The sequence below is a fragment of the Myripristis murdjan genome, chromosome 12 (genome assembly GCF_902150065.1).
Source record: "Myripristis murdjan chromosome 12, fMyrMur1.1, whole genome shotgun sequence".
Lineage (NCBI taxonomy): Eukaryota > Metazoa > Chordata > Actinopteri > Holocentriformes > Holocentridae > Myripristis > Myripristis murdjan.
In genome coordinates, this window is record NC_043991.1 from 21,483,867 (window position 1) to 21,507,196 (window position 23,330).

The 23,330-nt window shown below is 40.4% G+C and overlaps 1 protein-coding gene across 1 annotated transcript; it reads right to left on the reverse strand.

The window, feature by feature from the left end:
- Positions 1-5,710: 5,710 nt before the first annotated feature.
- prdm12a (PR domain containing 12a) lies at positions 5,711-9,241 on the reverse strand. The gene is made up of 5 exons (XM_030065727.1): positions 9,022-9,241; positions 7,147-7,337; positions 6,877-7,032; positions 6,420-6,534; positions 5,711-6,144 (listed from the first exon to the last, which is right to left on the reverse strand). Exons 1-5 carry the CDS (start codon positions 9,239-9,241, stop codon positions 5,711-5,713), a joined length of 1,116 nt encoding a protein of 371 aa, XP_029921587.1.
- Positions 9,242-23,330: the final 14,089 nt, after the last annotated feature.

Consider the following 23,330-nt stretch of genomic DNA (forward strand, 5'->3'; position numbering starts at 1 on the left):
AGAGCAGCAGGTGGAGGATGACCACACTCCACCTGGTGCACCCATGTTGGAAACAGCATCACTAAATTGCTCACTAAAGTACCAAAAAAATGAGAGGAAGTGTGAAAATGTCTGCCCTTCATATGAGAAAAAAAAAAAAAAAAAAGATCAAATGACCTCTGTCTTTTTTCCAGGCAGGGCTTTATTTCATTAATATCTCAGCTGTCCCCAGTGGGTTTTGGTGAAAGAAGGTTACAACCAAATAAATGAGCAGATATAAGCAGCCTAATTCACTCTATTAGCAGACTGTTTCACACTCGCACACAATCATAATTTCACTTCATTGTTATTTAAGGCCTCTAAAGCCTTTTGACACTTATTGAGGCCAACAAATAAACTTGAACCTGCATAAACGTCAGTCAGGTGGCAGGTGCATCTTTTTTCTTCCTTTATTAAATGTTTCTTGTGATGTATTTGATGTAAAATAAATGATAACTGAATTAATTCTAGTGTTTTTATTGCAGATAGATGAAAAGTTTTAAACTGCTGTTCAGACTGCAGTAAACAGTCACTGCAGTTAGAATAAAGAAACTAGATCATCATGAGTAGCTGGGTTAAGGCAGGCATTGGGTACCTGTATTACCTTTTATTACTTAAAACCCTACTGACAACCACAGTCTCCTGGATGAATAAACATTACATCAGGCTTATGTTATATGGCCATTGCTTCTTAATAGTTAAACTTCATTTTTGGGAAAATAACATTTTTCTGTTAGTTTGGTAGGCTCTGTCAAATAGCACTATGCTACACTTCCCATATATCACCAGCAGAGGGCGTGCTTCACTCTTTCAAACCCTAACCTCCTCAGTCAATGGTTTTGCAGCAGCTAATAGAGGCTGTAAAAATATATTTTATTTAAAACTGACAAGAACAAGAATCATCATTACCGTATTCTTCCGCTAAGCAGAACAGTTCCTGAACAGCAACTAAATGTGTTTGCTGACAATAGTGGTGTGAGCAGTGACACATTTTGATTACTGTAATAAAAAGAATGTTGTGGTGGATGTAATTAATGCAGGATTATAGTTAACCTGGCTTGTAACCACCAAGACCAAGGCTTAGGTTAAGCTGCAAGAGCAAGGAAATACTCACTATACTAGTTTCTACATCTTTCTACAGTCTTACTAATAAGACTACTGACAGGACTAATGCATCTAACTTTTATCTTATTATCTTATTTTTATTGTTTTATGTGCTCTTTGGAAATCATTTTTCAATGAGCCTTTTTTTTTTTTTTTTTTTTTGCAATGATTATACAAATAAACTTCAGATTCTTCTACCAAAACTTGTAAGTAAATGGTTACTCATGTGAACATAAGTTTAATTTTAACCAGCTACAATCCTCCCCAACATTAACATAAGGTAACAATTGACCAGTAGAGACTATACTAAAATAAGAACATTTTCATTTCATTTCATTTCATTTTCATTATAATGAGATTGTAGGCCCATTATGATTTTCCAAGTCAGTCAATAGACAGGCACTACTACAAAATAACCGGTCATAATTTAATTATAATTATATAATTCCACCAATTAGACTTACTGTGTGTTTTGGACAGTAGTTATTAAGTCAGCCAGTACCTGGTAAGGATTCACCACGACTTCAAACATGACTCATACAAGAGGGAACTATTCTTTATTTAGAAACTAAATAACAAATGAACGAATGACAGCACAAACTAATGAATAACTAAATAAATAAATCACACACCCTGATTAAAATTATGTAATCAATGCAATCAATGCAATCCCCTGTTGAATATAGGATTTTTACTTTTTCACAATAAGAGTGCCTCAGGTTTTTTCTTTTCATCTTATGGACTTCATCCACAAGGCAACATGACAGTCATTTTTATTGTAAATATATAAATAAAATTTAATCTCAAGGTGGTATGTGTTGACTCCATGTTACTCAAAGTGAAGACCACAATTCCCATGAACCCCTGCAGCTTCCTGTCACAAAGAGGATGTTGTCTCTTGTCCTCCTGCTGTTCTGCATGCATTTGAAAGATGAGGGCCAAGACCATTTGCAAGAAGAAGAATGAGAGCCAGTAACAGTCCGTGACAGCAGCAGATATGCATCCCAACAAGTTCTATTCATGTGAGGTTGGAAGAACACCACTCAGCCACAATAAAGTTGTTTTAGAGAAGATTCCACACAATCTGGCTTTTGGTCTTGTTTGTTTACTGCAGAAATGCTATTGTGTCTAAATTAATCTGGCAATGATTCCCTGATGTGAACATGCTTCATCTATCATCTTTAAAGGGGCGTTAATAATTTGCAATTTTAATACATGATAATATGTTTCTGTCGGTGTCAGACACAGCTTGGAGGCTTGTAATTGTAATTTGTATTGTTACCTCATAGCAAGAAGGTCCTGGGTTTGAGTTCGGACAAGGCTGTTTTTTTTTTTTTCTTTCTTTATGTCTTTCTTTCTTTCTGTGTAGGGTTTGCATGTTTGCATTAGTTTCCTCTGACAGTCAGGTGAATTGGATACTTTAAATGGTCTGTAAGTGTGTTTTTGTCTGTCCCTGGACTCTGTGATGCTCTGGCAACCTGCCCAGGATGTTTTCCTGCCCTATCACAACCCTGACTAGAATAAAGGAATAAAGAGGTACAGGAAATGGATGTAGGGATGAGTGATGCAGTTCAGGGAGTACTGGCTGGAAAGGGAATTTTGAAAACCAGAAATCTCCACATCTGCATAAGCAACCCTATTGATCAACAAGCCAATCAAACCTGGCCCAGAAATACATTTTTACCATGGCATTGTAAAAATCATGTACATGTTGATTTATTCATCAGTGCTTGGGCAGAACATAAGTTATCCCTCTAACTAATGCATACATTGTAACAATAAAGAAGTTTGTCATGTAAGTGAGCAATATACTCTGTGATCCTTAAATAACTGAAACTGTTTAAACGGCATGAATCGTTCAGTTATGTTTCTCTGGACATTAGTGTTGGCATTTTGTAAACTATACATATTATAGTTTTGTAATTAACAATTTGAGATCTTGATGTAGACGTAACACTGGCCTAGATGACCTGTGCATTATTTTCCAGTTTATTTAGGTCAAATCCAAGCTGCATTACACCGCCCTGGCAGCAAATCAAAATTCAAAGCTAGAATATATTTCAAACTGGTTGGACTGTAGTTACTCATGTAACACTTAAGTTGTTTGTTTGAAATTGATTCAGTCAAGTCAGTTGTAAGTGTGTATGTGTGAGTGCTCGGTGACATTTGTCATGGATCTGGAACATCGACAACATTTTAATCCAGGACGTGGAGAGGAACTGAAGGTGAGAGTGTTTCATCTGTTGTTTTATCCTGTTGTTATCTGCCTTAAACATTTAATAATGGAACTATTAAAGAGAAAACGATAAGAGACAGTAAAGTGTTTTAGAGCTCAGTGAGTGGGCTCCCCTGGTGATAGCACACAAACACTGATAATGATCCTCAGTTTGAAGAAGTAGTGGCCATGTGAGTCTGCACTGTCACACTTCTACCAACAAAGACCCTCTAAATTATTTGTAATGACCTTGGCAAAAAGTTTCTTTCGGAATGAAAATTATGAGACTTGCACAAAATTGTTCAAAAGAGAGTGCATTCATGTTGTTTAGTAATGTTAAGGATGAGGCTAAGGAAGGCTAAAATCCTTCAGGTTCACACCAAGATTCATAACCAATAAATTTAACACTCTTAAATGCCTTTCTTGAATCTAAAGTTTTGCTGTCAAATGAGCATAGAAACACAATGAAGTGGGATGCTCTTATATTTTGGGCTCTGATGAGGTTAAAAGAGTTGTCCTGATGTCCTCAGGCATCTCTAAGGATTCTTTTGAGAACTGAGGGGTGTCCACCGCTTTGAATCTGTGTAGTCTGCCTTTAAGTATGTTTGTCAAAAAGGTTTGCTTTTTTTTAAGGACTCTCTTGCCTCTGGCCTCATGTTGACAGGACCTGATTCACCTTGGAGCCACAAACTGAGGAAGGCTCTCAATCTCAGTCTCTGTCTCAGTCTTTGGACTGGATTGTTCTTTCTCTTTCTCTCAAAATCTGGACACTGACAGACTCTCAGATTATTCTCTAAACCCCCTTAAAAACATAACCTCATCTTTACTGGAGGGACAGTTTTGATGAATTTGTGCTGGAGTACGAGATGATTAAATCCTTCTTTGCATCACATTGGATGAAGGTAAAACATACATAAAGTACCCCAGCCTTTGAAACACCAAGTAGCCATCAGACATACAGCAGCTGAACATAAAAGCATTGCAGATGTGCTTAGAAAAGTGGCTGTCGTTCTGCTGCCTTCAAAGCACTCAGCACTGACACATATTGTTCCGGGAGCTGGACCTGCTTTGAAATCACTGACCGAGGAGGAATCTGCCAATCAGTCAAGCTGTCTTCCTCTGACACTGACGTTAGCAGCTACTGAACAAGATGTCCCACACGTTGTCAGCTCTCCTGCAAGCAATTTAAAATGTCAAGTCAAAAATGTGACAGACATCCCAGCTGCTTCTGCATGTAACAACTCTGCTGCTGCCAGTGTGAGAGACACAGCAACCAGTGTGTGAATAGGAGGGTCAATACCTTCAGAGATTTCCCTCAACCCAAATGATGTTGGATGCAGCCAGAAATCCAGCTGACAACGGAGAAACACCTAATTGGCTACAAGAAAATACTTCCACAAAAAGTCTGCAGATGCATGAGTGGATTGTTTATGGTACTTTATTTATTCATGTTTTTACCACAGCAAATGTGTAATATTAAAGTGCAATACTTTGCATATGTGAGAGTGATTATTTTAAGTATACAGCGGTGAGTAGTGAGCAAGTAATATTACTTGAAATGTGCTTTTCATTTTGTAACCCCCACCCATTTTTCGCACATCTTGCTTTGTTTCGTTTAACTTGCAGGCACTAGAAACAGTGTGATCCCAAAAGCCAGACAAATCTTCTGTTTTGTTTATATCATTTATTTAGAATATAAGAAAAGCACAAATGTATTTACATTCACATGTACAGTGCAATACAATTTTAGAATTACACAATGCTCCAAAGTATACAGACTGTACAAAGATAAAGTGACAATTTTAGTTTGCAGTGTGGAATGATATAGCTGAAACACTGTACACTGGTGATAAGGTTCCCTATTTCTACCTAGCATACAAATCTCTGACTTCATTTTGTTCATTTAAAAAGTACAGTTCACCTGAGCTGGTGAGGATGTGACGCAAAATAAAGATGATTCAGAATGTAAAAAATAGACTATGTCTTGTCTCACGTGTTATGCCCTGTAGTATGGATACATGACATTTGTTTATTAACAAAGGTATGAAAAATCAAAAACAAATTATTTAAAAAAATATATTTTGAAATAGCCTTGGGTTGTATTTATTCAGTGTATTTCTGCTTTCCAAAATACAATCATTTAACTGATGTTACACTGGATTTCTGGAACCAAAAAAACAAGCATAACAACAATCCAAATAAGGCAACCAATTTAAATATCTTTGTGAAATGCTTACTATCATATCAACCCATTTGTTTCATGAGGTCTTTCCTCATTAGTAGCTCGCTTTGTCTTATTTATCCACTGCAACCCTACTCTAAAGTGCAACGTTGTTTTGCATGACTGTCTCTCTCGGTCTCTCCCTGGTGTGATCATAGCACCATGGTGGGGATGTGGTGCACCATGGGCATCTGGTGCTGGTGGGACAGGCTTGGCATCTGTGGGGGAGGAGGGGACACTTGGGAGGGTACATCGTTGCCGGTGGCCACCGGTTTGTGCCGTGCACTCTTCTGGTGTGCCCTCAGGCCTGCCAGCTGGGAGTAGGCGCTCTGGCAAACATGGCACTTGTAGGGGCGCTCACCGGTGTGCAAGCGGACGTGGTTGCGGAGTGTGGACGACTGGCTGAAGCGGCGGTTGCAGAAACGGCAGACGAAGGGCTTGTCCAGAGTGTGGATGCGCATGTGGGAGCGCAGGTTGCTGCGAGAGTTGAAGCCACGGTGGCAGATGACGCAGCGCATGCGGCTGGTGGTGGAGGATGAGGACGAGGGTGAGCATGAGGAGGAGGCATCACATGAGTGGGATTCCTCTGAGAAAGGAGTCAAGGAAAATGAACATTAAATTATGTCGCATTAGCTGTCAAGGGGAACAGCATATTGATGAACAGTCAGATCCTAACATGTCCAATACAACAATCTGTCTCAGCAAAGGTCCAGAGACCAGAGGCAGATCTCCATCTCTTCTCTAAAACCACAAGAGCCACAGACAAATAAAACAGCCGTCACAGCCCTGATAGTGATCAGTACTGCGCCTCCCTCCCTCCCTCCTCTCCTCCCATGTGAAGCCTCAAGCAAAGTGTCTCACCATTGCGACTCTTCTTCTGATGTTCATCATCTGTGCCTGGAACGCCAGGGATTCCCAGGAATGTGTTGTGGGTGTTTCCATACCAGACGAGAAGCTCCTGGTCTGGTGGGATGGTCTGAAACACAGAGAAGGAAGGTCAGTTTCAGTTTGCTGCTCTCTGACTTCCTGTGGATCCCAATGTTGACCTTTGCCAAGTTACAGGAATTACATTTTGCTATTCTCCTTTTGACCAGCAAGTTGTGCTGTTATGCAGAAACAAGGTCATCCACACCTGGTGGTCTCAAGTGAAAATCCGAGAGTGGCATGCAAAGTGTAGGCTTCCTCCAATTACAGCCTATTTCACTCTGCTGTGCATGGCTGATTTGACAGTTCAACATGACCCAGTAGCCTATGTGTGCATAAACACTGCATGGAAAACCTTCCACTACAGGCTCGACATTAGTGAGCTGGTTCTCACCTCAACAGCCTTGTAGAAGATGCTGCTGCCGATCTGCACCACTTCCAGGTTTTGCTCCTGCTCGTTGCGGGCGCACTTAATGTAGGTCATCCAGCTGCGTTGGTCCTCCTGGCTGGCATCGATGAAATACCGCACAGTGCCGTCTTCATTGAACACCTGATTGCACAACACACAGAAATAATTCAATACAATGTGGGGACACAGTCACATCCAAGACATTATATCATTGCTGCTACAGGCCTAAAAACTTCATCCAAAGTCTTGTCTCACCTCCCACATGAGGTTGTTATTCTTGAGCAGATCCACATGTTCAGGGGACAGGACTCTGCCAGTGAAGGGACCCATCTCAGTGCCAGCCTTGATCCAGGTCTTGGAGAAGATGCCCAGGCCTTCACCAGGGATGGAGCTTTGGGCGATGATCACTTCACTGGGCAGCACCAGGCTGGACAGCTTCTGCACCTCTGCAAAAAATACACAGAGAAAATGGGTCTGGGCATGCAGAATAATAATAAATAAATACAACCTTAAACATTCCCCTATTGTGGGATATTGAGGGTTAAGGAGTGTGCATGCATTTACAGTCAAGATGTTTGTAAGGCCTGAGCCTCCATCAGTGGCCTCAAAGTGATTTAAAAAAAAACATGGGAAGGAGTAAAATTCCCCATAAATGTAATTTAGACAGAGAGGAGAATTTGTGATTTCTGCTGAAATAGTTGTTCAGTGGGGTGAGGAGATCCAAATGCTTCTCACGGAATGGATTTGTTGGAAAAGTCCTCAAAGCAGTAAATGGACTGGATTTTATAGTCACGAAATATTAAGCTACACCTTATCCGCCGTTTAATTCGATTATCTGGCTGAACTGAAACTTTTTGTTGCGAGGAGAAACCCCTCGGAAAGCATTTTCATCCGCATTCAGAAAGGGGAAAGAAAAAAATCTCTTGCGCTTCTTTAATGTCGAAATCAAAGATTTTTTTTTATTTGGGACTGCGAAAAGCCCGGCCGAATAGAGGTTAAATGGTCCTCTATTGCCCAAGGTCCAGCAATTTGTCATGCTTCAGATGTGATATTCATTAAACCTTACTGGAAAAGAAACGGCTAATTCCAAATTCATTATCCTTTTAAGAACTTTGTAGCAATAAATTTGCACTGAATGAAACGAAGACTTGTTTAAAAGACCCAGGAATTTCTCAAACAAAAAAATGGAAAGGCGATTAGATGGTTGACATGCTATGAATAGCATTAGATTTAGCCTTCACGGTGCATTATGCGAGGAACAGCAAATCTTTTAAGGAGAGAAAAAGAGAAAAGCTCCGGAGCCCCATAGCTGCCAAGAGAGGAAAAGAGACTGTCCGGAGATTGATGAATGCGGGATAAAAACCCGGGACATCTCAAAGAAAGGGAACCTTTCTCTCCTCAAGGTTTAAGTGGAAACTTTCCCAGGTCAAGCACAAAGTTAACCAAATGAATTTAATGCCCTTCGTCTTTCAATCAGCAACAGTTACACGCCTAACAAGCCTCTAAATGCAAGGTCTCAAAGCCCTGAACGGGTTAATGCGTTAAATGGGTATAAATAAAAGACGCAAAAATGGGGAAAATGTGGAAAACAGCAACAAGTGAGCGACAGAAACTCTTGGGAAATAAATTTAGTGAAAGGAAGAGCAAGTTCTCACTTTTCTTGGCTCATCCCCACGGAGCAGGATATGGTGCGTTATCAAGATTATAAATGATGAGCGACTTAGGACTGAGGGCCAAGAGTTTCACGCAAATGCCCCAATTAAGCTTAACTGTCACAATTAAAAAGGAAACTTTCCTTCCTTGATTACAGTGATAACTATTTAACTATTTAACTATTGATAACTATTACTATTATTCTTAAGCATAACATTAAGCAAACAAAGATTTAATTACCCTAAAATGTTAGGCATGTGGAAATCAATATTTTACAAATAATATTTGTAAAAAATGAAGTTTGCCAAATAGGCCTTCCACTATTTATAGGATAATCTCTTAAATTATTAATTGACCGGTATAAAAAATCTAGGGCTGTCACAAAAAGGGCTACACCAATAAATAAATAAAACAAATAAATGAATAAAAAGTCTTTAAAAGCCAACACTAATTAATAACCTGCGTGCAAATGATTACCTCCTGCAAAGGACTGGGCCAGCACCTCGGCGGTGAAGGCAGTTTTGGGGTTGATGCTGCTTTGTCTCTCCTCCACCAGGTGCTCGCCCAGCACGTTTCTCCATCTGCCGTACAGGAAACTGTGCAAAATGTCCGAGGTGATGACATCTGACAGCGAGCGACTCGGACACTTAAATCCAGACTTGAGAGCCAAGGCGTCAGCGGGTAACACGGAGCCCATGTCGCAAAAAACTGAGGCTGCAGCTGGCGCAACGCAGAGAGAGAGAGAGAGACAGAGAGAGGGAGAGAGAGAGAAAGAGGGGATGGACGTGTTGGAAAAGTGGACACGGTCTTAAAACTCCGCTCCCTCTCCTCAGATGACTTGTGTGGAAAGTGTTGCCGTGTCTCCTAGGGGTCTCTTTTTATAAGTGGCTGGTGTGACCCCCTGTCTAATTACTTATTAATGACACACCCCTTATGGTGTGGACCTGCCTGCCGCACCGCAAGGAAAGCGCTATTAGACTGTCCTCTGCTCTCACCGCGAGGGAGACTCTCTCTCTCTCTCTCTCTCTCTCCCTCTCTCTCTCTCTCTATCTCTCTCTCTCTCTCTCTCTCTCTCTCTCTGTTTGTGTGTGTGTGTGTGTGTGTGTGTGTGTGTGTGTGTGTGTGTGTGTGTGTGTATGGACCATGCGCACAGCCCAGAATTAAACAAACCATTTAGTGTACACTACATAATCATTCGTCTCATTTATTCAGTTAATGCAATCTACACTTTTTTTTGATAAACTGCCATTTACAAAAGCATGTCGGTTGGCTGAAGTGACCATAAATACTTTTTTTTTTTTTTTTTTTTTTAAGAAGGGGTTACTTTGATCAAAAACCTATAGTCGACTGGAAAAAATAGCAACTTTTTAATATGCCCGAGAGCATTGGGAAAATGAATTTGATTAGGCTAAATTAATTAAACGGGCTACAGGCCATAACAAATAGCTTATGATTAATTTTTAACCTATTTCAATTTTTTTAAGCCATGCATGTTGTAGAGAGCATGGCTGCTCTTGTTAGTGTTCCCCCAAAAAAAGAAAGAAAAGAAAAAAAAAAAAAAACACGCATGGTGATAAGTTTGGGAATGCGACAATTAGTTTTTCAAGTTTGCCTGTCGCCAAATTAGGTCATTGGGTCTGGGAGTTGCTCACACATTTTTTTCTCAGGCATTCCGTATTCATGTGGTGGTAATATTAATTTTTTTGTGAGGAGTTAGCGCGGGAATAACAGAATGGCAACAAGCTCGACGTGTTTTTACAGCATTGTTCCCATGCAAAAAATGCAAAGCTGCTTTGACGTGGTTCACTTTTCTAGCCCTTGTTGAGGTAAGCGGTTTAATATTCATGGATGTTCTTAGTCCCCCGGTATTGTGACAACGTTTAGATGAGTATATACGGCCCTTTTCTTCTCAATAGTCACAGTCCTCTGTGTTTTTTCCTCTCTTGCCTATTTTTCGGGCTTGATGGACTGGGGGTAAATGGGCAGTTTTCCTTCTTTTCCAGCAGAGAGGACATCTTTATTCCATCCCCGGCTCGGGGGTTTCCTATTCAGCTCCCCTCCAAGTAATGTCAGGGGCCTGAAAAGTGCTGCAAATCAATCTTTCATGGTGTTTTGAGGGCAATTTGACATCCATGCACTCCTCTTTCACTCCAACAACTCCAAGGGGATTGTCCGAAAAAATGGGCAAGTTGTGCTCTCTGGACGAATATGGACTATGGCAATGTAATGGGAAAGAAGATATGGCACCTAAATACAATAGCGGAGAGTTTTGAACGCAGAGATAGTGAAAAGGCAAGGTGAGTGACAGGGCACGAAAAAAGATTACTGTGAAACAGCTGCTTTTTATGAGCGGGCCCCTCCTACATTTGTCTCCTTTTCCCAGATGAAATTTCTCTCCTCTGTGAATGGGATTCTTTCTCATCTAGATTGATTTACATTTATAGCATTCATTGCACAAATCCGAAGTAAATGGCGGGGACAGGGGGGTGGGGCCGCTCTTTATTAAAGAGGAATTAAATGAATTGAATTGGGGTAACGCATGGATTTGATTTGCTTATTTATGCATTAACCTATGGCATTATTTCTAGCTGGTAAAGCCTTGGGCATGTCAGCAATAGCAAATCATCTTGCTTAGCCGTTCTATTGTAAAACAATTTAAGCTATTATTCTGTCCATTTAAAGCTTATCAATTTAATGTGGATGATTGACAATTATTGCACAAAGAATACGGTAATTGTTTTATTTCAAAGAGTCGGTGGGAAACCTATCAAAGAAAAGCATTTGTTTATGGATAAATAGCGGGGCTTACGCTTATCAAGATAAAAAAAAAAAAAAAAAACGAATAGCCCGGAGAAAAGACAGAATAATATGAATGCCTGAGATGTTTCTAACAGAGGCATAATGCTGAACTTTTGACAAGCCACAGCAACAAAATTAACGAAACAAATTAAAGTAAATAGACTACAGTAAATTAGGCCATAAAAAATATAGGCTACTTGTCATTTCTTGAAATTTGAAAAGTTGGAAGAGAAATTATAAATAGCCCATTTAATTTAGCTCCTTAATTTATATATCTATATCTATATCTATATCTGTGTGTGTGTGTGTGTGTGTGTGTGTGTGTGTGTGATAATAGATATAGATAATATATAAATGTACATGTAGAAAGATAAATATATACAGATAGACAGATGAGATGAAGGCATTAGTCATTATTATAAATCACAGCATGTTATTTTAAGTCTATCAGCCATTTCCTTTTAGTGATATGAGTCTATCTTTTCTCTAGCACCTTTTAAAGAGATGTGGCTCATTCTTGACTCCAGTCCAGCTACAATTCTATTGATTTATAAGACAAAACCATTATCCAGCGTTTACTTCCAACTCTGGAGGACCCAATCAGGCCAAGCAAATAATAAATAAATAAATAAATAAATAAATAAATAAATAAAGTCACACTAATGGCTCACTGCAGCTTTGCACTGAAAGGAGTCCGTGTTCATCCACCTCAGAGCTGACTCGGTCAGGCCTGTGAACGAAACGTGCGAGCAAACCCCTGCCCTGCCAGCTGGGAGCGAGCGGCAGAGCGGGCTCTCCTGGGAGCCTCCACAGGGTCATTAAAAAGAGATTAAGGTAGCTGCCACAGTGTGCTGGATACTGTAGATCGGCTTATCTGTTGCAAAGGTGAGGAAGGTGCAGGCCCTCCCAAAGGGGCTTTCCCCATGTTAGGCAGGACAGTGGGAGCCAGGACACCTGCTTGATGGAAGTGGAGTCTCTTCAAGCTGTAGAGGGGGTGGAGAAATGTGTTTGCATGTGTGTGTGTGTGTGTGCATGTGTGTGTTTCTTTAAACAGAAAAAATATGGAGCTTTTCTCTCCCCAGGTAATTTACACAGCAAGTAACACTGTTTGAAATTGTTACTTAGGTAAATAGCTCATTCCTGCCTTGCTGACTCAAACATTTACTGCACTTAACAGGGAACAGAGTTATATGATTCATCCTGTTTCGAGCCTTGTCTTCAGCAATCAGTGTGTCTTGAGACGGTAGTATTACATTTTTAAAATTTAATTGGGTACAAGAGCATCAGATCCTCACACTACAGTTAGATAGATTAGATTACTGGAGTGTAATGGCACTGGCCTCTTCCATAGACATGTCAAAACTGAATATAGACACACCATAAACAGATCAATAGGACTCACTGAATCAACTATTCATTGCTGTAAAGAGTGGCTGTGCAGGAGTGATGGGGTGCACAGTGAATGAGCCTCAACATGAAACACACCTAAAGAAAACTGTCTGCATCCTGCAACATCATATACATTTATGTGTATGTCCCTTTGACAAGCTTTGCACAATACACAAAGCTTATGCATTTTATGCACCAATTGATGAGGATTGGGTTTCATACACTGTAGTATAAAGTAACTATTGAGGCAGAATGGCCTTTAGGAATGGCCTTTAATAATCGTGCTTCTCAACCTCAGTCTGGGAATGATCTGAGAGCAACTAAATTATAACGCAGCCACAAAGGACCACCGGGCCGGAGATGTCCACGGGGCCGGCACATTAAAAAGGAAGAGGATCAAAATCAAGGGCTGGATTTGGAAACAGCTGCACGACATCAATGCGAACGCCAGTATGGGGCCGTGCAGGGTCCACTGTGGCAGGAGCCTCCCTGCTGAGTGCAAAGATGTGGGTTGACAAAGCTGCTGGGTTGGCAGGGAACAGGAATGGGACATGTCACTGGACAGGGCTGAGGCAGTAGGAGGACTTGAAGAGATGGAACAATTACATGTGGTGTTATCATGACCATGGAATTATGGGTACTCAGTATGCACGGTTGCAAAACACCAAGCAAGCAATACCTGTATGCTGCTGGCTCATTGAAAGGGTGAACAATGCTATAAAAGAGACAAAGAAACAGGCTGAAACAAACCAAAACACACTGTTTACAAATGATGGCTGGATCACAACACAGTCACAACATAGTTTTCCATATTTGAGCAAAATATGGGAAAAAAATAGTGTTTGGTTGTATCTTTGACTATGTGACACTCTGCAGCCATTAAGACTGAATTGTATGATGAAGGCATATTGAGTGTGTCAGTAATTCTAGGATGTCATTCTAGGATTCCCATAGAAATTAATAAATAAATAAATAAATAAATAAATAAATACAAAAACAACTCCCACCAGGGAGTCGAGTTTATTGAAAAGAAAAGAGAGGAAATCTCTCTACTGAACCACTGAACTCCAATTACAGACAGATCAACAACTTGTGTTATTTGTGATGATTATTTTTCCTTTTTCACCCTCATGTGGCAGAAGTAAAAAAAAAAAAAAAAAAAAAAAAAGTTCAACATCTATTCTTCAGGGTATTGGCAGAAATAATTTTTTAAAATGCTCTGATGACTATTTAGTGATCAAAAATGTGTTCCCACAATTAAAGTGAAGCAGCAGTGTGTGTGTGTGTGTGTGTGAAGTTTATTGTCTTTTAGCTGAAAGAAGGAAACACATTTTTATGAGCGAGAATGTAAGGAATTATTCATGATTGACGTCCCCAAAACCTCAGTTATTGTAATACTGACGTTATATTGTGTTAATATGATGAGGATAACGCTGTGTGTGCCTGTAAGTATGAAACTATATTAAAATGATCCTGCATGGAGGCTGGAAATACAGGGATTCAGTTACCATTAAGAACAATGAAGACAGAAAATTTATTTTAAATTGTCAGCTGACAATGTGCTATAGAAAATATATATTGTATTTAAAATACAGTTGACCTATATATCTTTCTGTATAACTATCTAAGTAAATATGTAAGAAATCATCACTGTTAAATAAGAAATGAAGTTAACAGCAGATTTTTATTTTACCCTACTTAATGCATCATTTATATTAGATCACACAAAGAAAAAAAAAAAAACAGTTATTAGCATTGGACCCAGTCCAACATCCCACTGTGGACTCGGTGGGGAATTAGGGAATTGCATGGTAACAAATAGACATTTTTTTTTCATCGTAGAACTTGGTGTTAAAAAATGTTCAGATACACAACGTACACAGCAAATCTTAAGACTTTTCTCCATGGCAAGCTGCAACATCGAATTTCAAATTACACCTTGATCTCTGAACATTGTCAATATGAAAACTGAACCAACAAAGAGGGACAGCTTCCCTGTGGTAACAACTACAGGAAAAAATAATTTCATATATTTATAAAATAGATTATTTGAATAGCCTAGTCAGCTATGAACATGTACAGTTTCTACAAGATAATATAGAATTTAAAGGATGTTTGCAACATCCCTTTAAACTCCAGATCAGATTGCTGTAATAAATTATCCCATCATACTTCTATATGCAAAAATAAAGAGAGACAACATAGGCAACATTTAAATTTTTGTATCAAAAACCAGAGAAGCAAATGACAATGAAAAAAAAAAACCACAGAACATCACAAAGACATCAATTTACTGTACAAATGAGAGAAACACATTTTGCGCAAGCTTTAAACACATTATACTATAAATAAATGCACTAAAGCCTGCAAAGCCCATATTTACCTTTATTGCCTTTTGAAAGGCAACTCCTGGCAGTAAAACCTGAATCTAAAAGGAAAATGTAGAAAACAAAGCAGCTCTCAAGTCCAAAAAAAGGGATCCCAGATACTTTACATTCAAAATAAGGTTGTATCTATTTAGCCATGAAAATGTTTGTTATTTAGAAATATTTGATTTATTGATTGATTTATTTAAGTTATAATACTATTAGTTAAAAAAACAGTCCTCAACTTGGGCATCTTCTTTAATGATCCTGTTGAAGGAGGACAACAGTTTGTTAACAGTCATGTCCCTCAGGCCTGTGACACACACCATATCTGCCAGTAGTACATGGCTGATTCCCACAGAGCCTGTTGTAATGATTTTGACAGTTGCCTGGTATAATTAAACGTAAAACCTGTATAATTATCAAAGAGGTGAAGAGTGCCGGTCCTCACCTGAAGGCAGGGGCTCGTGTCTCTTCCTCAGCCTCGCTGCGGCAGTCCTGCGTCAGTGTGTAATTCACGACAGCTGTCTTCAGAAATCAAAGATGTGCTCGGACTCAGGACAGGAAAAAGGACAAGAACGAGGAAATACCAGGAGTTAAGAAAACAGCACCAAGTCATCATGGTTGCTGGTGGGATTAAACACTAAGCGGAGTCACATCTTGGTTTATTTTTGACTCGCTATACAGCAGAGCACCAGGGCTGATTCTGCTCCTGCAGCACCCAGCCTAAACTTTTGTCACATTCAGCAGCAGACCTCTGGGTTTGGCTTTGCTGGCCAAAAACAAGAACACAAACATGAGACACAAGAATAATCACAGACTGGGACACCTGAAGCAAATATCCTTTACACATTTTAAGCACTGTATATCTGTCATTCAAAAGACAATTCATGTTAAATTTTGCACATGTGAAAGTGCCATGCAATTTGTAACTTGTAATTTTTAATATGGTCAATAATAGGAAGTATGTTATTTTTTAGTAAAATTTTTTCAGGGCAGTGTGAAACGGTAAGGGGAAAGGGAGACAAAACAATAGTATACACCACCACCAAATAAGTAGCAGTGAACATAAAGTGTTCAAGATAGCACAGAACAATTTCAGAAACGCATTTTCCTCAGAGTGTGAAGGTAAAACAAAACGGGCCTAGGGATGGAGTGACAAAAAACTAACCCTGCTCTCTCCTCCCTGAGTTTTTACAATACTGCTCCCAGTCCATCTGTCCCATCTGGGATGCTTTGTGACCTGAAACCAGACACAGATAACACTGTCTGAGAGCAGTGAGGCCTGGCTCTGACTCTGTCGCCTTCTGCTCTCATCACCAACTCCTTTTTCGTAACAGCTTCCATCAACAGCGAATTTAAGATGTATCCGTCGAGAAAAGAGGTGGTTAGCCACAGGGAATGTGAGCATCCCATCCCAGTCTGCAGAGTTAAAGTTGAAAACACTGCTGCAAGACAACATTCAGTGGTAAAATTTGCCTTAACATGGCCCAGGATTACATTTCATGGGTGATGAAACAACCTGAGAATTGAAACTGGCAACTTTGAAGAAGAAGACAATATATATATATATATATATATATATATATTTTTTTTTTTTTACCTCTCACTAAATAACGTATTAAATATAATTTTCCATCTGGATTAACATCTATTCTCTTACTTGTTTGTTGTGTTAGATTTATCTAGAAAGGTGGTTGCCTTGATTAATTTGGCAGCATTTTGTGCAGAAAAATATCCAGTGTATATGTATATGGATTGTTTCTTTTTCTTTTTCTTTTTTTTTTCAGTAAAGTAACCTAAAATATCTGTACAAAAAAAAAAAACAAGACTTGTGTTTCAAATACACAAGATACGACAGCTTTGGAGTTGCTGTAAGGTTTATTTTTTCTCTTTGATGGAGCTAGGCTAATGACTCCCATAGACTTCAAGTCTTTATGCTAAGCTAACATGAAATGCTACCCAGTGGAACCAAACCACTGGACGTACAGATGTGAAAATAGTATCGAACATCTTGTCTCAGTCAGGGTAAATTGGAAAAAAGCTATGTTACCCAAAAGGTAGGTGTATTCCTTTAAAATTATTTTCTTAAGGAAGACACTGCTTTTACTTTGAAGCATAATTGGAGCCAGTAATAGCTAACCAATAACTCATAGATGCTGTGTAAAACCAGCTTTAATAGTGAGAAAGTGAGAAGTTCAGTGGGGATCCCTACTGTTCGGGAGGAGTGGTTGGTTCTTGTGGGGCAACAGCAGTTTTTAGTGTGACTCCGCTCTCCCCAACATTGGCACCTCGAGCAGAGAAAGGGACGAGAAGGAGAGTGAGAGACCACACTTGTGTTTAAAGGGAGCCAACAGGCAAGGTCAGAGGGCAGGGCCGGCCGCTGATGCACTCCATTAAGTCCATTTGATGGATTCTTCATGTTTAACCCCTGGTGACATCCTGCTGGCCACCAGGACCACAGGAACCAAGCTCACCCCAGCAGCGCCCTGCATTGACATGTGCGCTCATGAATATCAGCCCAGACAATGGTGTTTTTTTGGAGGGGGAACCAGGGGGCCAGACCCAGACCACCTACCCCAACTTTCTCATCGATAAGCCTGCAGGCGTTTTCCAACTGTGCAGGGCTGCCTGGAACGATGAGCGATGAAGAAGATTCACTCATTGGTGGATTTCATCACCGCTCCACATGGGCATGAAACCACTCTGAGATGTTCCTTATGGTTTGTCCACTTAAAAAAGCATCAAGCAATGAGGAGTTCTCAGTGATTGAGTGATACATATGTGTTTTTTTTTTTTTTTTTTTTTTTTTTAAAGTGGCGAATTTAATAATTTTACAACACTAACAGATACAATGCCCCTTTAATCAGACACGTGTTAGCCATGACGTCCCAGAGTAATGCTGTCCTCCTCGAGCCGTGCTGACTCTCTGGACAGAACGGACGCGATGGCTCTACCTTATGAGACTATGGCATGTGTCTCAACACTTATCTGCCTTTCTGTGTTAACATCCATGCAAATCAGGAAACAAAAGGAGACATCTCTCCGACCCTCAACCCCCCCCACCTCAGCGAGAATCAGATGCCAGCTTCCCGACGTGTGGGGAGAGCAATTACACCAGCAGGGAGAAATGAAACATAGCTGGCAGGAGAAAAGGGCCAAAATTGAAGCGTATCCTCCTTCTGGGATATCGTTTGTCTCTCTCTTTTACCCTTTTCATTCTTGACTCTGTGTTGTCCTCTGTGATGAGGGGAGGGAGAGTACGGGGGGAATACAACGACCCCCCCATGCCCATTTCATCGAAAAAGGTTGGGGGTGCTTCCCGGGGGGACACCGGGGCTGTCCCAACATCAATTACACATTTGTTCACTGGTGGCTGACACTCAGATGACCCTGGCTGACCTCGGAATGAAAACGCTCATCAAAAACCTCTCCTCCTCCCGTAGCCTATTCCCTGCTGCCAACAGACTGCACATGGACCATTAACCCATTGTCAACCAAATGAAACTTCTGCCTTAATGAAGCCATTATGAGCTCCTCTAGTCAGACAGCAGAGAGCAATGAAGACCCTGACCATTCATTTCATGGACTGGGCTGTAGTGAGGACAGATAATACGGGCCTTATTAATGAGACTGGTTTAGTGAGCTGGAGAAAAGGAGGGGATACAAAAGTGCAACTGGTGACGGCATTCAGGGCAAAGCCAAGGGACTGGTTAGCTGCTGGTGTGAAAAAAAAAAATGCCTCTGTGACCTCTAGGGAAAATAAAATAACGTTAAGTAAACTTCCAATGAAGCTGCAGTTTTACATCCAGCATCCAAAAAGTAGAACTAGTGAAAACCGATACATGCTCTCTGTCAGTTTGGGTTTAATAGCAGTTTGGTGGTTATGGCTCTTTCATTTTCTCAGCATAGCAACTAAAATGTCTCTCAAGCACTCGTAAATACATAAACTGGAAAGTAGCACGGAGCAAGTTTAGCAAATGTACAAAAGTGGATTCCTTTTTAGTAGCCTGCAATACAAGATTTGGAACAATTTTGCACAGTACAAAGACTGTACACTGGTGGGTGGCTTGATTCATCAAGTAGTGTGTGTGTGTGTATGTGTGTGAGTGAGTGTGTGTGTGTGTGAGGGGGTCAAAACAGAGGGGCAATGGGCTGCATATGGCATCGTAAAGATATTAATCACTGCACCCTTTAAGGGATTGCTGACAGCACCCAGACCCACCGCCATCTCCACCATATTGGTCCACTTCATATGCTAATGCGGAGAAAGGGGGACGCAACGCCCAGGTTTATTTGTTTCCTTCGCCCCACTACATGCACAAAAGCCACTTGACATTTCTATTGCCGTGTTTTTATCTTAGGTAAAGAGGCCCCCTTGGATCCCGCCCACCACCACACACACACACAGACACTAAGGGGATGCACGCACATATACGGCGCACACACAGACACACACAGCTCCTTCCAACGCAATGGTCAATGACTTTTAAATAGCTGGCAATAGAGTGGGCATGAATAGCCAATAAGCTAATTCCTCCTTTTCATTCCCTCGCTGCACTCTATTGGGCTGAAAGGCCCTCATTAGATGCCAGGCAGCCTTCCACATGATTGAGGGCTGTTATTATGCACCTTTAACAATTAATGTCACATTACACGCATTATCCCCGTCATTAAGCCCTTAGTGAAACCAATGAATGCCACTTGTGCTGTATACATGAGCCCTGGAGGGAGAATAGGAGGGTGGCCACTCACCCCTCTTCTCATCAGTTTCACGGAGTGGCAGAGGACCAAATGGCATTCGGTTATGAAAGAGAAAAGAACTATTTTGTGAATTGGCCATATCGTATTTCAGCTGTTCACGTGTAGTTTGACACTGATGGACCGCACTTCATCTGCAAGTCACATCTGTGCATGATTGCATGCAGAGCAGAAGCCCTCATAGTGAGAAACAAGTTCAACCGCGCACAGTCACACTGATCAGCAGGTTGTGTATTATGTTCAAGCTAGGAGTTAAAGTAAAGCGGGAAGAATCAGGCTCATCAGCAGGTGTTTAATTCGGTGAAACATATGATAAAAACATAGTTTCACTGATGAAAACACTTTCCTCACCTTTTCCATTCACTAGGTCACATTTATCGGCAGGAACTGTACATTGCACTTGCTGTTCCCTCTTCGTCCTCTCAAACACCCAAGCACATCTCATCCTACTTGCAGGGAAGGACTCCATATGAGAGGAGGCAAAGATTTAGAAGAGACATGAAGGTCAAAGAAAATCAATGTTCATTTTAATTTAGAGGGAAAATGCCCCGTCAAAAGTTTGCTTCCTTTGCTGATTGTCTTTGTTGTGTTTGTTCTTTGAAGCAGAGTTTTCCTTTGAATGTCTTTGTAATGACACTAACTTGGCCTAAAAAGTTGGTATTTTTATCACATATATTTTAGAATGTTCCTTTAGGGAAAACATACCCATCATGTCCCTCGAGTTATAATGTATCTTTGGGCTTTTCTTCCACTTTTGACCCCTGATGTGTTTGCATCAGTCAACTGTCACTCTCTCTCTCTCTCTCTCTCTCTCTCTCTCTCTCTCCCTCTCTCTCTCTCTCTCTCTCTCTCTCTCTCTCTCTGTCTCTCTCGCTCACACAAACACACACACACACACACACACACACACACTCACACACATTCACACCACTGCCTTGCCAACGAGCATATTCATATTTTACTCAGAAAATACAATGTGCTCCAAGTTGGCCACTGCCTGATTAATCTTTTCAAAGAAACTGCACATATTGCCCTTTGAAATTTAGCACCGGTACTTTGTTGCTGTTGTTGTCCAGAGGCTGGTTTTCTAAGATGGCATTTTGTTTGAATTCAGCAGAGCTAATCCCCATTGGATGAACTTAAATGCATAAGAATTTTCAAATTACTGTCTTGTAAATATTCATTCTCTATGTCTCAGTGTTCATTTGTAGAATTGGTTTGACAACATGTAGCCTAATAATATAGAATAGTCCTTAATAAATTTGTTTAAGGAAGCAGCCTTCTGAGTAGCTTTACATAGTCACATCAGTGCAAAATCAGTACACAATCCACACAGAAAACATCTAACTTCATTCCAGCTAAAAAAAATAAATTCACTCTATCAGCTGCCATATCAGTAACTGGTGAATTTTTCCCTTCTAAACACAGTATCAACTGATTCATTCAACTGATTTATTTATGTGTTTATTTATTTGGTCCGTGTGGTTTAACATTAATGGAGGGATGCCCCGCTGTGGTGCCGTCTGTCTCGGTACAAATTGAGCCTGAAAATGTGTCTGGACACAAAAATTATGTTTTGACTAAAGCAATTCTAGCTTTTGATTTGTAAAAATGAAGCTCGAGGCGTATCATGCAGAATGAGCCTAACCCTGACGCTCTCTACTGAGATTAAGAAACAAGAAATCTCACTCTAACCACTGGCCCTAGGTTTAGGAGATAATCTCACCTGGACTTGAAGTGGATGAAAACAGACAATGAGAACAGACCAAAGGAATTCAGGAGTGATTAATGTTAAGCTCTTGTATTTCATGAGGGTTTGCTTGTCTGAATCAGTCAGAATCAATTTGGCTGTCCAGTTACAGAAGCACAAATACCCCTCTGACATCCAGGATGTTTCTGTTCTCCTCTACGTCTTCTGCACAAGTTGTCAGGCTCACTGGAGAGGAAAGCACGTTACAGGGAAATCTTCAGAATCAGTAATATACAATATATTAGTATAAGGACACTGTCTTTACCGTTTATTGTGTTTTGAGGGCTTTCACAAATGATATTCAGCATTAGTACTTTCTGCAGCAGAAAATTCTCAAAAGCCGAGACAGCTTTTCAAATTTTTGAATGGAACACTGACGGCATAAAATGTGTAAAATTGAGTGTAAACTGGAAAGACAGCCGAACACACACTGAGCCTTTGCGAGAGCGACCTGCTCTCTGTGCGGATCCCCAGTAATTCTTCGGGGGCTTGTCCGCTCCAGTGGGCATGGGAACATCTTGAATCATGGTCATCTGCACGCCTGCTTTCTCCTGCAAGGGTACAATCAGAGAGGAGCAAAAACACACAGCAAAGCATTACCTGGGGCCCAAATCCCTGTTCACTTTGAAGGGTGTCAATTCTCAAAGAACAGACTTGATATTCTCTATAACAGCGGTGAGGGTGACCTATAGCAAAAGGTGAGTACCTGTAGACTTTTGTGATGCCGAAATGACATTCATCTAAATCTAAACCTTGTGAAAACAGCGTACGCAATGTGATTTTCACCTTGTCACATGAGGATAAATGCGTCAGTCTGAGCAAAGACGTTTTTGAACCTTTTAATGTTGTTTTTTATTTTTTTATTTAATTTATTTTTATGCAGAATAAGGTGTCACGACCAAATCAAGAAAGGCACCCAGATCTGCTCTATTTTGGCAGATGTTAAAAATGAATGATCATTGCTTGCAATCAGTCAGTGAAAGTTTATTCTTCTATTCCAAGTGTGGGGACTTTCTTTAGCGAGAAATAGTGAAACTAATTTATTTAGCCACATAAACTTATTTCTTCATTATTTGCATAACAAAGCTGAGATGCTCCAAAAGCAGCATGACCTATTACCATACCAGAAGCTGTCTGATGGTTTCACCTCCCTCCAGTCAACAGCCTGCAGATCTACCTGGTGGTTGAGGAAAGACTGAGACAGGGATTTGAGGTAGATTTCTTCACAAATGTCATCCTATGCAAAAAACGTTCCTGTATCATATATTGCGTAGGGGAATGGGAGCAAAGACAGTGACTGATTTGAGAAGACATCACTACAGGATCCTCCAATTTAACACACATTTTCATCACATTATCATCAGGCGAACTGGTTTTAGGAGAATTTCAGGGCATCCATGAAAGGTTTGTTGAGTGTCGGGATTTCCTTCATGTTCACTGGGCTCCTAGCCAACGTCCATTATGCTGTGGCTGTATTTGACTTAAATGAGCCTAATAAGACAACTGTCCCTTACTTACACAATAAGTCGACAATATACTGTCATGCTCACACATGTAGTGCTGCTTGTACATCTTACATTTCATATAAAAAGTTAAGCAACATAATAATGATTCCCTGAGAAAAAAAATAATGTTGTCTGTCTCACCTCTGCATTGATTTATTTCAGGGAGTTAGTCAACAATTCGGTTACAAGAACCTTTCTAAAGATAAGACACACAAT

What these genes read in the sequence shown, in the direction of transcription:
- prdm12a (XM_030065727.1), bottom strand. Translation starts at nt 9,241, where the DNA reads ATGGGCTCCGTGTTACCCGCTGACGCCTTGGCTCTCAAGTCTGGATTT. An exon ending in ATAACAACCTCATGTGGGAG is followed by an intron (nt 7,033 to 7,146) that starts GTGAGACAAGAC and finishes TTGTGCAATCAG; the next exon opens with GTGTTCAATGAAGACGGCAC. An exon ending in TCTTCTACAAGGCTGTTGAG is followed by an intron (nt 6,535 to 6,876) that starts GTGAGAACCAGC and finishes TCTGTGTTTCAG; the next exon opens with ACCATCCCACCAGACCAGGA.